Source organism: Diaporthe citri, assembly GCF_014595645.1.
Source record: "Diaporthe citri strain NFHF-8-4 chromosome Unknown scaffold_6, whole genome shotgun sequence".
Classification (NCBI taxonomy): domain Eukaryota; kingdom Fungi; phylum Ascomycota; class Sordariomycetes; order Diaporthales; family Diaporthaceae; genus Diaporthe; species Diaporthe citri.
In genome coordinates this window covers 4,241,115-4,254,462 of record NW_025064851.1, presented here as the reverse complement: position 1 = coordinate 4,254,462, position 13,348 = coordinate 4,241,115, and the positions used below count along the sequence as shown (strand labels likewise).

At 58.1% G+C, this 13,348-nt stretch overlaps 4 protein-coding genes across 4 annotated transcripts; 2 read left to right on the top strand and 2 right to left on the bottom strand.

Annotated features, from left to right (window-relative positions):
• Positions 1 to 713: 713 nt before the first annotated feature.
• INS49_013109 (uncharacterized protein) lies at positions 714 to 2,102 on the top strand (the record flags this gene model as incomplete). The annotated part of the gene is made up of 3 exons (XM_043173811.1): positions 714 to 782; positions 866 to 1,292; positions 1,372 to 2,102. The coding sequence occupies 3 exons, from the start codon at positions 714 to 716 to the stop codon at positions 2,100 to 2,102; spliced, it is 1,227 nt and encodes a 408-aa protein (XP_043023108.1).
• Positions 2,103 to 3,242: 1,140 nt separating this feature from the next.
• Positions 3,243 to 5,862, top strand: INS49_013108 (uncharacterized protein; the record flags this gene model as incomplete). Its single annotated transcript, XM_043173810.1, has 2 exons — positions 3,243 to 3,339; positions 4,559 to 5,862. 2 exons carry the CDS (start codon positions 3,243 to 3,245, stop codon positions 5,860 to 5,862), a joined length of 1,401 nt encoding a protein of 466 aa, XP_043023107.1.
• Positions 5,863 to 7,209: 1,347 nt separating this feature from the next.
• Positions 7,210 to 7,945, bottom strand: INS49_013107 (uncharacterized protein; the record flags this gene model as incomplete). Its single annotated transcript, XM_043173809.1, has 3 exons — positions 7,210 to 7,373; positions 7,459 to 7,605; positions 7,696 to 7,945. The coding sequence occupies 3 exons, from the start codon at positions 7,943 to 7,945 to the stop codon at positions 7,210 to 7,212; spliced, it is 561 nt and encodes a 186-aa protein (XP_043023106.1).
• Positions 7,946 to 10,121: 2,176 nt separating this feature from the next.
• On the bottom strand, positions 10,122 to 11,537 carry INS49_013106 (uncharacterized protein; the record flags this gene model as incomplete). Its single annotated transcript, XM_043173808.1, has 1 exon — positions 10,122 to 11,537. The coding sequence occupies one exon, from the start codon at positions 11,535 to 11,537 to the stop codon at positions 10,122 to 10,124; it is 1,416 nt and encodes a 471-aa protein (XP_043023105.1).
• Between the last annotated feature and the right edge of the window lie 1,811 nt (positions 11,538 to 13,348).

The following is a 13,348-nucleotide window of genomic DNA, read 5'->3' as shown; positions in this document are numbered from 1 at the left end:
ATGTTTTGTGTCTCATACATCTGGCAAATCCATGGACCTTATTGCTGTTTCCATACCATGGGTCATGTCATGGGAGGAGTTCGGATTGATGACCAGGAGGCGAATATTCCTCCTCAAAAGCCGCGTCGTCATCTTGGATGTACTGCAAGGGGTGTATGATGGGGAGAATTTCCGATGAAGTGACAAGGAATAAAACAGAACAACGTTTTCGGTGGTGGTGATGAAGTGCAATTTCTGAGCACCGCTATAAACTGAAGGCTGTAGACTGAGATTCTTCAAGCTGCAGTACCTGGGCATGCGCTTGATGAGGAAGGTGGGGTCAGATGCTCCCTTACCCCTGCCCATGCCCCTGCAGGCCGGCCTGCGCCACTGGAGAAGTGATGCAGCCACAGAGCTCCTGTCCCCTGAGCCGCCCTCTGGCTGCCTGCTGCCAGCTGCTGACGATGGCCCGTCGACATTTGAGTGAGCTAGTGACATGACATGGGCATTGGCATGGAATCGACTCTCCCCTGAAGGCACCCCACTTCTGCGACCGCCGACCGTCATTGCCAGCTACACCAACCATCGTGAGCTCCCAACACACCGACCACCAGCTCCGACTCCGACATCCATCTTCGACGTCCACGACACCGCCCGATCGCTCCCTTCAAACCACCACAGGTGCCCAGCAGTGTTGATCTGACCCGGCCTTGAGCCTCACCGTCACCGTCGAGATGGCCAACCCTCCTCCCATCGGTATGCTTCCCCCTTCCGCTCCCAACCGTGCTATTAGCTCAGGCCCAGTATGCGAGTCCCAGCACCGACATATCGTACACCCATTGCCTGCTCTCGCTGCACATAGCTAATTCTCTCCCCCCTCACCCAGTCCTCGATGGCGGTACCGGATTCCTCAAAGTCGGCTATGCCGCCCAAAACTTTCCCCGAGTTCCAATACCCCTCCATCGTGGGCCGGCCGATCCTGCGTACCGAGGAGAAGGGCGCCGGCGAGAGCGACCTGGTCATCAAGGACATCATGTGCGGTGACGAGGCCGCCGCCGCCCGTACCATGCTGCAGATATCCTACCCCATGGAGAACGGCATCGTCAAGAAGTGGGACGACATGCAGCACCTGTGGGACTACACCTTCAACGAGAAGATGAAGGTCGACACCACCGGCCGCAAGATCCTGCTGACCGAGCCGCCCATGAACCCCCTCAAGAACCGCGAGCAGATGTGCGAGGTCATGTTTGACCGCTACGGCTTCGGCGGTGTTTACGTCGCCATCCAGGCCGTGCTGGCCCTGTACGCACAAGGTACGTTGTCAACCACGTGAAGTTGAAGTCACCAGGTTAAACATGTTGGCAAACTGCTCACGATTGCACCATCGCACAGGTCTCAGCTCAGGTGTTGTGGTCGACTCAGGCGACGGCGTCACTCACATCGTCCCCGTCTACGAATCCGTCGTCCTCAACCACCTGACGCGCCGGCTCGACGTCGCCGGCCGAGACGTCACCCGCAACCTTATTGCCCTGCTCCTGCGCAGGGGCTACGCGCTCAACCGGACGGCCGACTTCGAGACTGTCCGCCAGATTAAGGAGAAGCTGTGCTACGTGAGCTACGACCTGGAGCTGGACAAGCGCCTGAGCGAGGACACCACGGTGCTGGTGGAGAGCTACACCCTGCCGGACGGTCGTGTCATCCGCGTCGGCAGCGAGCGGTTCGAGGCGCCAGAGTGCCTGTTCCAACCCCACCTGGTCGACTGCGAGCAGCCGGGCATGGCCGAGTTCCTGTTCAACACGATCCAGGCGGCGGACGTGGATGTGCGCTCGAGCCTGTTCAAGGCCATCGTTCTGTCGGGAGGTAGCAGCATGTACCCGGGGCTGCCGTCGCGGCTGGAGAAGGAGATCAAGCAGCTGTGGCTGACGCGTGTGCTGGGCAACAACCCGGAGCGGCTGAGCAAGTTCAAGGTCAGGATAGAAGACCCGCCAAGACGGCGACACATGGTGTTCCTGGGAGGTGCGGTGCTGGCCAACATCATGGCCGACAAGGAGAACATGTGGATCACCAAGCAGGAGTGGGAGGAGCAGGGCACGAGGGTGCTGGAGAAGCTGGGCCCAAGGTAATAGCCTGGGCCCGGGTCTGGGCTGAGTTTTGGGATTGATTATGGTGCAGAGAGGGCGTGTGGATTCAATTGAGCCTGAAAAGAGAAGAGCAGTGAAAATTACATCATATTTTTCGAGTAGGCTGGTGCTTGACTGCCTTTGGTGCATATGATAACATTGTGTAAGTCAGTTAGTTGGGGTTAAACCATGATGGTGTGGACGGCTGGGCGGGTGATAGTCGGCGAGTCCCAAAAATGCACCACTACCAGAATTGTATTGGGTTCACGCGGTCATTTGTTAGTGTTGAAGTGTTGCTGTCATGATTACACGGACGTATGAGTGTCTATCCTATCTGCCTGAGCCCCTGGGTAGTGTATCTACTTGCTCTCTTGGCTCCACTTGCTTCAACATGTAGCCGTCCAGGTACTAGTGGACATCTATCAACACGCGGCTCATTTAACAAAGGCTCAGATGAACCTTCCTCTCAGCGTCGCATCAGAAATTCCCCGCCACGTTGCACGCCTACCAACCTGGCAGCCCCATTTGGGTAAGCCGGGTTTCATCGCTACGCTCGTGCACACGCAGCAACACGCGCGGGCGACGACGGAGCTGGCAGCCACGGCGCGTTCCATTCATCCGGACATTTTTAACTACTCGATCCATCTATCTATCTATCTGCTGCGCCTACTTGATACACCGACAGACCAGCCTAGAATCTAGACACAGCAACATCGTCTCCCATCTCCCCGGGCCGAAACGCCACACACCCCGTCAGTCTTAGCCGAGACCTGTCACCAGCAGTCAGTCAGAGAGAGGGAACAAGAGCAGGCCGGCCTTGAAACCTCGCTCGTCCGGAACGCGGACGGCCAGCAAAGACCCCGCCAGCGAAACGCCCCTCGCTCACTCGGTATCGGTCCAACCCCGGGCCAGAGCAACACGGGGGACGTCAGTGCTCCTCTTGTCCTCTCTGCGCCGAAGCATCACCTAGTGCATGAGAACCATAATCACAAGCAAGGGCTTGAGCATCCCGATACCCTGGGTGGAAGGGGTGGATTCAACATCACCACCCACACCCCGTCCCCGCCTTGAGGGTACTGTAGGAGGGGCGAAGAAGAAGAAGAAGAAGAAGAAGAAGAACAAGGCGCGCAAAGGAGGACGACAATGACGAACCCGCCGTCGGTAGCCTCGCAGGGCTCGGGAGGGGCGCAGACGTATCCGAAGGGCATCCTTAAGAAGAGTGTCCAGGCTGCCTTTGAAGGTGAGAGAGGCCACCGTCTATCAGCACCAGCACCAGCACCAGCATCTACCACCATTTGCCGCTCGCTGCCACTGCCACTGCCACTGCCACTGCCACTTCGGCGCCATGTCTTGTCTTTCTGAGTCTTCCAAAGTGTGCCTGCCTGCCCGTCTGTGCTCTTGTGTGTCTCGTGTGTCTAGTGTCTTGTCTCTTGTCTGCATTGGCCGGCCCATGGCACGGTGTTTGCGTTCTCCTCACCGAATCTTATTGTGGCAGCGAATCACCTGCACGGGGCCATGGGACGATGAACCGTCTCTTGCCCTGTGCGACTCGCTCGCTGCCAACCCTTATTTGATTGCTTCGATATTGAACTGCGGCTTACTTACACTTGCGCATGCGCTTGCACGTCTGATCTATCACCCTCGTTACTGAGCTCATATCCACCCTGTCTCACACCGCCTGCCCTCGGAGCACGATCTGCGAGGGGCCAGACGGTCTCATACAAGTACACGCACACACACACACACACACACATGACTGAGGACAACGCCCTCCTTGCCTTCCTTGCTGGCTCGCTCCCCTCGCTCGCTCTCGCTACGGCTCCTGCCCTACCCTAACCCAAAGTACACTCTACAAATGCTCGAGCAATTACCCCGGGTCCCACATCTCATCTCGGCCCCATCTACGCTCTCGGGGAGCCCGGAAACGGGGGCCGATCTTGTTCGGCCGACAGTTCTTGGTCGCGGAGGGCCCCGGCCCCGTCGGATGTCAGCTGGGGCCAACTTGCATGTCTAGTCAGGCTTGCCGCTCGCATCCTTTTCCGAACCAAACCCCCCCCCCCCCCTTCTGAGCAAATGATGCTGCTGCTGGAGCTGCTGCTACTCGAAGCCCGGCATCTTCCCCTCCTCCTCCTCCCCCTCAGCCACCTCTTCGTCCGCCGCTCTCCCTTCTCGACCTGCTCGGCCCTCTCTTCATCATCACCAGCATGATGAACTCGTCGGCCTCGGCAAGGCAGTATGGCCTGGCCCGGCAGTCGTCAGGTCTTCAAGGGAGGCCAGGCCTATCGAGGCAGGGCTCATCCTCATGTACGGCCCGCTGCCCTCACCATCCCGCCTCCTCTCACTTGTTCATCCCCCTGTCCAGCTTTTATGTCACCTGACCCTCCCGCTCAACCCCCTGTCTGCGTCGTCAAGAACCACACCTTCCCTCCCAGAACACCAAGGCTGACCCCGTCTCGTAGACCCATCTGACCGTGGCTTCGGCCCTGTTGGCTATCAGTCCAAGGTCCGTGTCATCGACCGGTACAAGGTCATCGGCTTCATCAGCAGTGGAACCTATGGCCGCGTCTACAAGGCCGTGGGCCGCCAGGGCCAGCCGGGCGAGTTCGCCATCAAGAAGTTCAAGCCGGACAAGGAGGGCGAGGTGGTGACCTACACGGGCATCTCGCAGTCGGCGGTCCGCGAGATGGCCCTGTGCTCCGAGCTGTCCCACCCCAACGTCATCAAGCTGCACGAGATCATCCTCGAGGACAAGTGCATCTTCATGGTCTTCGAGTACGCCGAGCACGACCTCCTGCAGATCATCCACCACCACACGCAGCAGCCGCGGCACCCCATCCCGCCCGCCACCATCAAGTCCATCATGTTCCAGCTGCTCAACGGCTGCCAGTACCTGCACGCCAACTGGGTCCTGCACCGCGACCTCAAGCCCGCCAACATCATGGTCACCTCGGCCGGCGAGGTCAAGATCGGCGACCTCGGCCTGGCCCGCATGTTCCAGAAGCCCCTCCACAGCCTCTACAGCGGCGATAAGGTCGTCGTCACCATCTGGTACCGCGCCCCGGAGCTGCTTCTGGGCAGCAGGCACTACACCCCGGCCATCGACATGTGGGCCCTGGGCTGCATCTTTGCCGAGCTGCTGAGCCTGCGGCCCATCTTCAAGGGCGAGGAGGCCAAGATGGACTCCAAGAAGACGGTGCCCTTCCAGCGCAACCAGATGCAGAAGATCGTCGACATCATGGGCCTCCCGACCAAGGAGCGCTGGCCCCTGCTGGTGCACATGCCCGAGTACGGCTCGCTGTCGCAGCTGCAGCCGCCCATGACCCACCACGGCGGCGGCAGGGGCCACCACGGCTCCCACCACCACCACCACCACCACTCGCAGCAGCAGCCCGCGGGGAGCCAGCTGGACAAGTGGTACAACGGGACCATCACCACCAGCACGGGGACGTCGGCGCCCAACGGCGGGCCGAGCTCGCTGGCGTCGCTGGGGCAGGAGGGCTACAAGCTGCTGGCGGGCCTGCTCGAGTACGACCCGGAGCGCCGCCTCACCGCCGCCCAGGCCCTGCAGCACCCCTTCTTCGCCACGGGGCCCGACAAGGTCAGCGCCAACTGCTTCGAGGGCCTCAAGGTCGAGTACCCCCACCGCCGCGTCAGCCAGGACGACAACGACATCCGCACCTCGAGCCTGCCCGGCACCAAGCGCAGCGGCCTGCCCGACGACTCGCTCGTCCGCCCCGGCAAGAGGGTCAAGCAGGATGGCTAGGCAGGGGCACGGGGCCGCGCCGAAGCAGGAGGAGTTTTGACGGTACGGCACGCTGCGCTCATACTGCTGTGCATGATTGGAAGCGCACCACGGACGCCGGGGCTCGCGCGAGTGGCTCTGGAGGGTGCCTCCGATCCCGTTGTCGTCTGAGTCCATGCCCGCGGGCGGTGGCGTGGCCCGACGATGAAGGGGGGCTTTTTGGTCGAGAACACCAAAAGTGTGTCTATTTGTGTCGGGTCTTGCAACGATCTGGCTTCTCTTGACGAGAAAGCGTTGTTTGTTTTGGGATTATGCATTATGGAGCATGGTGTTCGGGCGGGCAATATGTGATATGAAAGAAGGTACAGGCCAAGAGACAGGCCATCATGGGACGGAGTTTTTGGTAATTTGAATTAGACTAAGCATTGGCATCCATAGAGATCGAGAATGAGAGAGGAAGAGAGAGAGGGAGGTGGGGTCCGAAAATGACGAAGGGGATGGAGGCCAGAATAAGTGCAGTGTAGTGCCACGGTCTCAGGGGTGACATGCATACCGGTTTTGGTGATTCATTGGGACGGGGGCCAGCCCAGTTCTTTTGCTTTTCAACAAATGGACTACTTGGGTACTATTCTATGGACAACGTTCTCGGTCCCGAAACTTTTCCTTCTAATATGGTGTGTATAGGTTGTCCAGGGGAATGATATCGACCCCGCTGTCTCCCATAATCCCTTCCCCCTTTCCCTTCCACCCTGGTCTGCCCCCTCCCGACCTGGCCGGAGACGTCGTGCCTCTCAGCTCAGCTTGTGGCCCCGGGCAGTGATTTCCCTTGAGCGACCCCACCGTGTGGGGACTCTTGATATGGTTGCTGTATGCGGGCGGCTGAAGGAGGCTCCCCTCTTTCAAGCCCGCCATTTTCCTTCTCTGGGTATTTGTTTGTTCCCGGGAGCCCAAGCTGGTGGGGAAAGATGTATGAAGAAAGAGCGCCGATAAAACGGAGAATTACATGACTGTACAAAAGGAGAGGAAAAGAGTAGGGAGTCGTCAAACGTAGTAGCATGATACAGGAAGAGGAAGAGGGCGGGGGGAAAGAAAAAGGAAAATCTAGGGCCGAGCCGACTGAGTGCATTACGAATATCCCCCCCCCCCTTTACCCCGGCCTCCCGAACCCAGCTGGACCCTCAGCAATGTCGGTCAAACATGTGCCTTTTTCTTTTCCCCGGACTTTGTTGATATGCAGCCCTATAATTACCGCGCCCGTGAGCCACCATCGTGGCCTCGATTCGCCAAATGCATTAAAAACACAGCGCATACGCACGCTCACTCGAAGCATTTCTGCTGCGCAAAGTATCTGCGCACTGCTCGCGGGTCTTATTTCTTCGCCGGCGCGGCTGGGGCCTTGACGTTGTTGGACAACCAAGCCAGGCCCTCGAGAAGGCCTTCACCAGTTGTCGCGCAGCTAGGTACGACGAACCATATCTTGTCCTTGAGCTTGTTGAGTTCGAGGGCTTCGGTTACTTCTTGTGGTTTCATGGCTACAGGCGGGATATTATGATCAGCATATTGACCTTCGAGCTTGGTCTCGTTAGGGGGGAGGGGGGTTGCTTGATCGAGGCTTACCATTGTCAATATCTTGCTTGTTGGCAAAGACCAGCAGCAGGCTGTCCTTCATTTCTCTGTCGTTGATGATGCGGTGCAGTTCCTGCCTTGCCTCCTCCATGCGTGCTCGGTCAGATGAGTCGATAACGAAAATCAGACCTTGGGTCCCTGCGTTGTAATTGCTCGTCAGTCTCCGCAGCCTGCCTCAAGATGTCCAGCGCAGCCTGGTAGAAGCCGTTCACGACCAGAAATACGCACCGCTGAAGTAATGCCTCCACAGAGGCCGGATCTTGTCCTGACCACCGACATCCCAGACATTGAACTTGACGTTCTTGTACGTGACGGTCTCGACGTTGAACCCAACTGTTGGAATGGTGGTCACGTCCTGGCCGAGCTTCAACTTGTAGAGAATGGTTGTCTTTCCAGCCGCATCGAGACCCAGCATCAACAGACGCATCTCCTTTGATCCGAAGATCTTGCCCATCATCTTACTAAGTTGGCCACCCATTGTGGCGGTATTTGTGATGGAGGAATGCGGTCGCAAGAGTACAGATTAGGTCGCCGTTCTTGGGAGACCTCAAGGGTTCAAGTTGTCTGGGAAGTCGACTCGGGCGCGGGGGAAGAAGAAAGCAAGGCGGCTTCGTTCAAGCAGAGCGTGAGAGTAACAGGCAGTGGCCGTGGGGGAGTGTTGAATTAGGAACAGCGTTGGATTTGCGCGAACGGGCGGCAGGCGGGAGTAGACGGCGGCTTGCGAGATGAGCTCAGCGAGTCAGGATGGTGCGCGTGTCGAAAGGGCAAGATGTGGACGACGCGACGTGGGAAACAGTCTCCAGTGGAGCTGGCGGTGGTGGTGGGCAGGCGAAGGGAGTGCGTCGCGTGGATATAGGCTAGTGAAGCAGAGCAAGTGGCGCTGGTGGTGCAAAGGAATGTCGTCGGATGGGTTGCGCTCGGGGGAGGCTAGCTTGATGGGGGTTTCGTGCTTGGCGATGGAGCAGCAGAGAGCACAATGGCAGCAAAGGTCTGGAGAGGAGGACGAATGGAAATTAGCATGAGCAGGTGCCAATTGCGCGTAAAGTCAGATGCCGCGGGCCTTCACAGGAAAACCGGGGTTTTGCAGGGCGGATCTGGGTAGGGATGTGCCGAGATGCAATCCAATTCAATTCGACTTCAATTGTGGGAAATTCCGGGATGGGCGCACGCATTAGGAGGCAGGACTTACTGATGCGGCTGTTGTCACCAGGGGTTGATAACTGAGCGGCTGGCTGGGATGGATTGAGTGAGCACTTGGCAGTGGCTCGCTTGACGATGGCACTGAGAGAGAGGAAGAGGAGAAGGAAAAGGCGAGAGAGAGATAGTGGCAGGAGAGAAGAAGAGGCACTGTTGCGACGGGAGATTGCGTCGAGGGTGTTATGTATGGTGGTGACGCGAGCTTGGGGGGGAAATGGGAGAGAGTGGTAAAAAGGTAGGGCGGGTATGATGGGGTATGATGGGCGCCCAAAGTATATCTATCAGAAAAGATAGACCTCGAGGCTGACCGACTGACTGACAAGCGGCTGCTACACAATGCGACACAATGCAAGTGCAATACAATGCAATGCAAATAAATGCAGATGTCCTCTTGACAGCCGAGCGAGGGAGTGTGCTTGCTGGGCAGGTTTGAGGTGATGTTTTGATGGGTCCTGATGCTGAATGCTGATGCTGCTACTGCTGCTGCTGAACGCTGCTGCTGCTGAACGCTGCTCCTGCTCGCTCCTATTGCTGTGCTGTGCTGTGGTGTATCCGTGCTGGGGATGAGGGTTTGGATGATGGACAACAAGTAGATCCTTAAACAAACCTTGGCCAAATGAACAGGCGGTGCCGGCTCGAGTTGCACTTTCTTTTCTGATGGCGAGCGGCGGCGGGAAGTTGGAACAGGAACAGGAACATCGAGGCGTTTCAATTCATTTGGCTTGCCCCTGACTCCCCAGCTGCGGGCCTTGGCACTGGCTGCTTGCTTGGGAACGGCCGTAGCAAACTTCCCAGGTACGTACCCATGTACCCAGGTACCCTGCCCCTCGCACCCGCTTCGCTGTGCATACACCATCTCCCAGGGGCCCACCCAACCACTCGAGCATCAATATTAATCTGCACCCAAACTATAACCTGCTCGGACATTACTGTCTGTAGAGATTAAAAATCCCGCCGTCTGTCAGAACCGATCCGACATTTCGACTACTGTAACGAGACTAACGAGACAAACATTGGACATATATTTAGTCATACGCCCCGTGCTCAACCTCCTTCTGCCGCCCGGATTCATGATTGCCTCTCGTGTTGGCCTCAGCCCGCTGCCCTGATCTTGCAAATGTACGAGACCTGCACGAGCGAGTTGTACGAGCAAGCCAGCCAGCCAGCTAGCCAGAGGCAGCCTGTCTTGGTCCACCCAGCCAACCCATTTGCAACTTTTCTCTCGCATAGACAATGCACAACGCCTTTGTTTCAACAGCCACATGCTCCCAGAGTCCGCCCCCAACACACTAGTATGGCAAAACAGCCCCACCATTCGCCTCACGCTTCAGTGCACAGAGTTTTGATCCCTCAGTAAAAGTAAATGTGAATATAAATATGAATGTGAATATAAGTCTAGACCTGGGCTATGCTCCTACCATCGAGACCGTCGACCACTCCGTGCCCTCCCAACCCATTTAGTCCCGATAGTCCACCACAAACCGGCGCTCCACCACCTGCTGCGTGCCCGACTGCTCCTCCCCTTCGAACCGTAGGTTGACATTCCCCGTGCTGGCGTCCATCCCCGTCACCTCAGCCTTGTAGAAGGTGGTGCTATCCGGGTACAGCGCCAGCACCGTCTTGCCCTTGTCCAGCTTCGGCAGCTCCGTGCTGGGCGGCGGGATCGGGATCATCCCCGACGCGCTCATCTTATACTCTTTCCTGGCCGGTGACGGCACGTCCGGGTCCTCGTCCTTGACAATGTAACGCCGGCCCTTGCCCTCGCCAACCACCTGCTTCACCTTGCCGAGGTACCACTCCGTCGTGTCGTTGGGCGTCGGAGGCTTTGGCTTGAACGCCACGTCCTGGTCCCGCGAGAACATTACCTTGGCCCGGATCGAGCTCCCCACCGTGGGCGCCCCCGACGAGAAGCTGCTGGATTGCGGCTCCGCGCTGTCGGCCTTGGGCGTGTCGCGGTCGCCTGGACGCGGCGGGACGCTGTCACGATTGCCCGACCGGTCGCTGGAAGCTCCTCCGCTGCGCCCGCCAAGCTTCCGCGCGTGGCCGCCGATGGGGCTGGGATGTGGGCTGTCAGCAGAGCCATCAAAGTCGTAGAGGTCGGACTTGTCTCTGTCCCTGTCTCTGTCCCTGTCCCTGTCCCTGTCCCTGTCCCTTTCAGCATCTCTTTCAGCGTCACGTTCGCGTTCACGTTCACGCTCGCGGTCGCGGTCGCGCTCACGGTCCCGGTCCCGGTTGCGTTCTTTCTCTTTGTCACGCTCGCGTTCGCGCTCCCGTTCGCGGTCCTTTTCCCGTTGGTCGCGTTCCCTCTCTCGTTCTCTCTCACGCTCCCTTTCGCGCTCCCTTTCCCTCTCGCGCTCTCGATCTGCCTTATCAGGCTTGCCGGCCCGGCTGGAACTGCGACCGGTGCCGGAGAGTAGGCTGGCAGAACGGGACGATGATCCGAGTGCTGGGGCGGCAGCCTTCTCCTTAGCCTCCTGGATGCCTTTCAATATCTCAATGAAGCCCAGCAGATCGGCTATCTTTTTGCCGGTGGCATCATTGATCTTGACACCGTCCCGGTAGAGCTTGTCCAGGCTGTGTAGCCCCTGGTCTACGGACTTGATGTCGGTGGGGTCCTTGGAGTCCTGGTTGCTGGCTATGTAGCTCTCCTGGCCGGCGATCTGGCGGACGTTGTCGTTGCTCTGGTTCACCTCTTCGATGATGGTGGCAAGATCCTCCTGGATCTTTTGCCAGAGCCCAACTTCCTCGCCCTGGGCGCTACTATTGCGAGGGGCCCGTGGCCTCGGCTCTCTGTTTCGTTGCGACATGCCCTTCCAGCTGTCTGTGTTCTCAACCTCCCGTAGAAGTCTGTTGTGTTTCTTGTCAGTAGACATTTTTGATAACGATTACGTGATTGGCAAAGGCACAGATGATACAAAAGTACTAGAATGGGGGGGGGGGGTTCAGGCAAGGAAAAACATGACTGAAATCAACAGCGAGGAAAGGCAACGATATAGTGATAGGGGTCGAGTGGGCGAGTGCCCTTTCCATTTTGTGGCATCATTATCCGGCGCAACAATGGAGCGTACCTTCAGAATTTAGGAATCCAGCTGCTCCAGCTTGTCCGTTGGTGTCCAACTGGGTCGTGCCTACACAACTCCCAGGGGCGAACGAGGAACGGGAAGGTCAAGGGGAGAGTGCAGATGAGTGCAGGTGGTGGTAGTTATAGCAGGTGAGATGTATGTGTGAGTCTGACAAGTAGCTATATTATCCCGGATCGGCCTTGCACTACCGGGCTGGGTGCGCAGCTGTGCCTGAGGTTGTAACCTCCTGGTTCTCCACGGGTGATTGTGACTGAGACCGGAGTATCCAATGTTGTGCCTGGGTTACATGTGTCTGTGTATGAATAAAGAGTAGAAAGGGAACACGGATAAGCATAGAAAAGTAGGATAAAGTAGGCCGTTGAGTGTGAGAGTGAGAGTGTAAAGTGGAGGAGGGAGAGACAGTGCTAGGCGGCTAGGCTATGGCACTGGTTGATGCTTTTTTGATCCTATGTGCGCCGCGCTTGTGTTTGTGTGTTGTACCAGATGATGAATGGTGTGCAACCAACCTTGAGCCGGATGAAGACCGTTCGTGTCGGAAAGGAGGCGGAGGCTTGCTGGTCTGGTTGTCATTGCGCCTGGAAGGTTGCCATGTCATTCTCTTGGGAAGGAGCAATCGCGGGACGCTTGGAACATTTGAGGCCAGCCAGCAGATCAAAGCCCGAGCCCGTCGTCGTCATTGGGCGGTGGGAAGGCAACGGGTAGGCGGAACGGAGGGGGTGTGACGGGATACGGTGCGGAACACGAACACGGGGGTGCTGGGGGTACCTTGGACTTGGCTGGGATGCGGCGGCAGGGACAAGTACCCCGTGAGCCCTCTGGAAGGAGGGATGGGAGGGGGGTGATGGAAGGGGGCGGGAGGCGGTCCCAGGCGCTTACGGAGGCGGTCCTCTGGGCGATGCTGGTAGCCTGGTAGTGGTGGTTGAGTTTGAACCTGAACCTTGGGAAAGAGGCTGGGTGGGGCTGGGGGCGAGGATTGATGGGTTAGGTGAGCTGGGCTTGGTACTGCAGAGTGGGAGTGCGAGTGGTAGGGAGAGGGAGGGAGAAGGTGAGAGCGCCAGCCTTCTCTGCAGCCCGCTGTCTTCTTGGGGGAAGCTGCGACGAGAGACCCTGCCCTGCTTGCCCCATTCCATGGTGGGGTAAAGGCAGGTACCTTCCTCGCGTACCTGGTAAGGTGAGGCGGGTACGTACCTGTCGCCCACCCGCCCAACGCCCATCTCCCGCGTCCCATCTGCCCACCCTGCAGCTGTAGCAAGTGCTTCACTGCTAACCAGCTAGCCAGCCAGACTCGTTGCAGTACTGTGTACCTACCTACCTACCTAGGTAGGTAGCTGCAATGGCTAGGGTCAGGTCAAGATCAAGGTCGACCCAGACCCAGACCTGGACCCAGACCTGGACCCAGACCTGGAGCTGGACTGCACAGAGTGGGCTGGAGGTGATGTCAGCTACCCGTTTACCCCCAAGATTGACTGACAGCTGTCTCTCCCTTGGTTGGCTGTGATATTTTGCCAATCCTCAGAACATCACCTTCACCAGCGTCTGACCTCCCCGTCGCCCTACACGTCAAGATCACCACAACTTCACCTTCATTCTTCCGGCTCCTG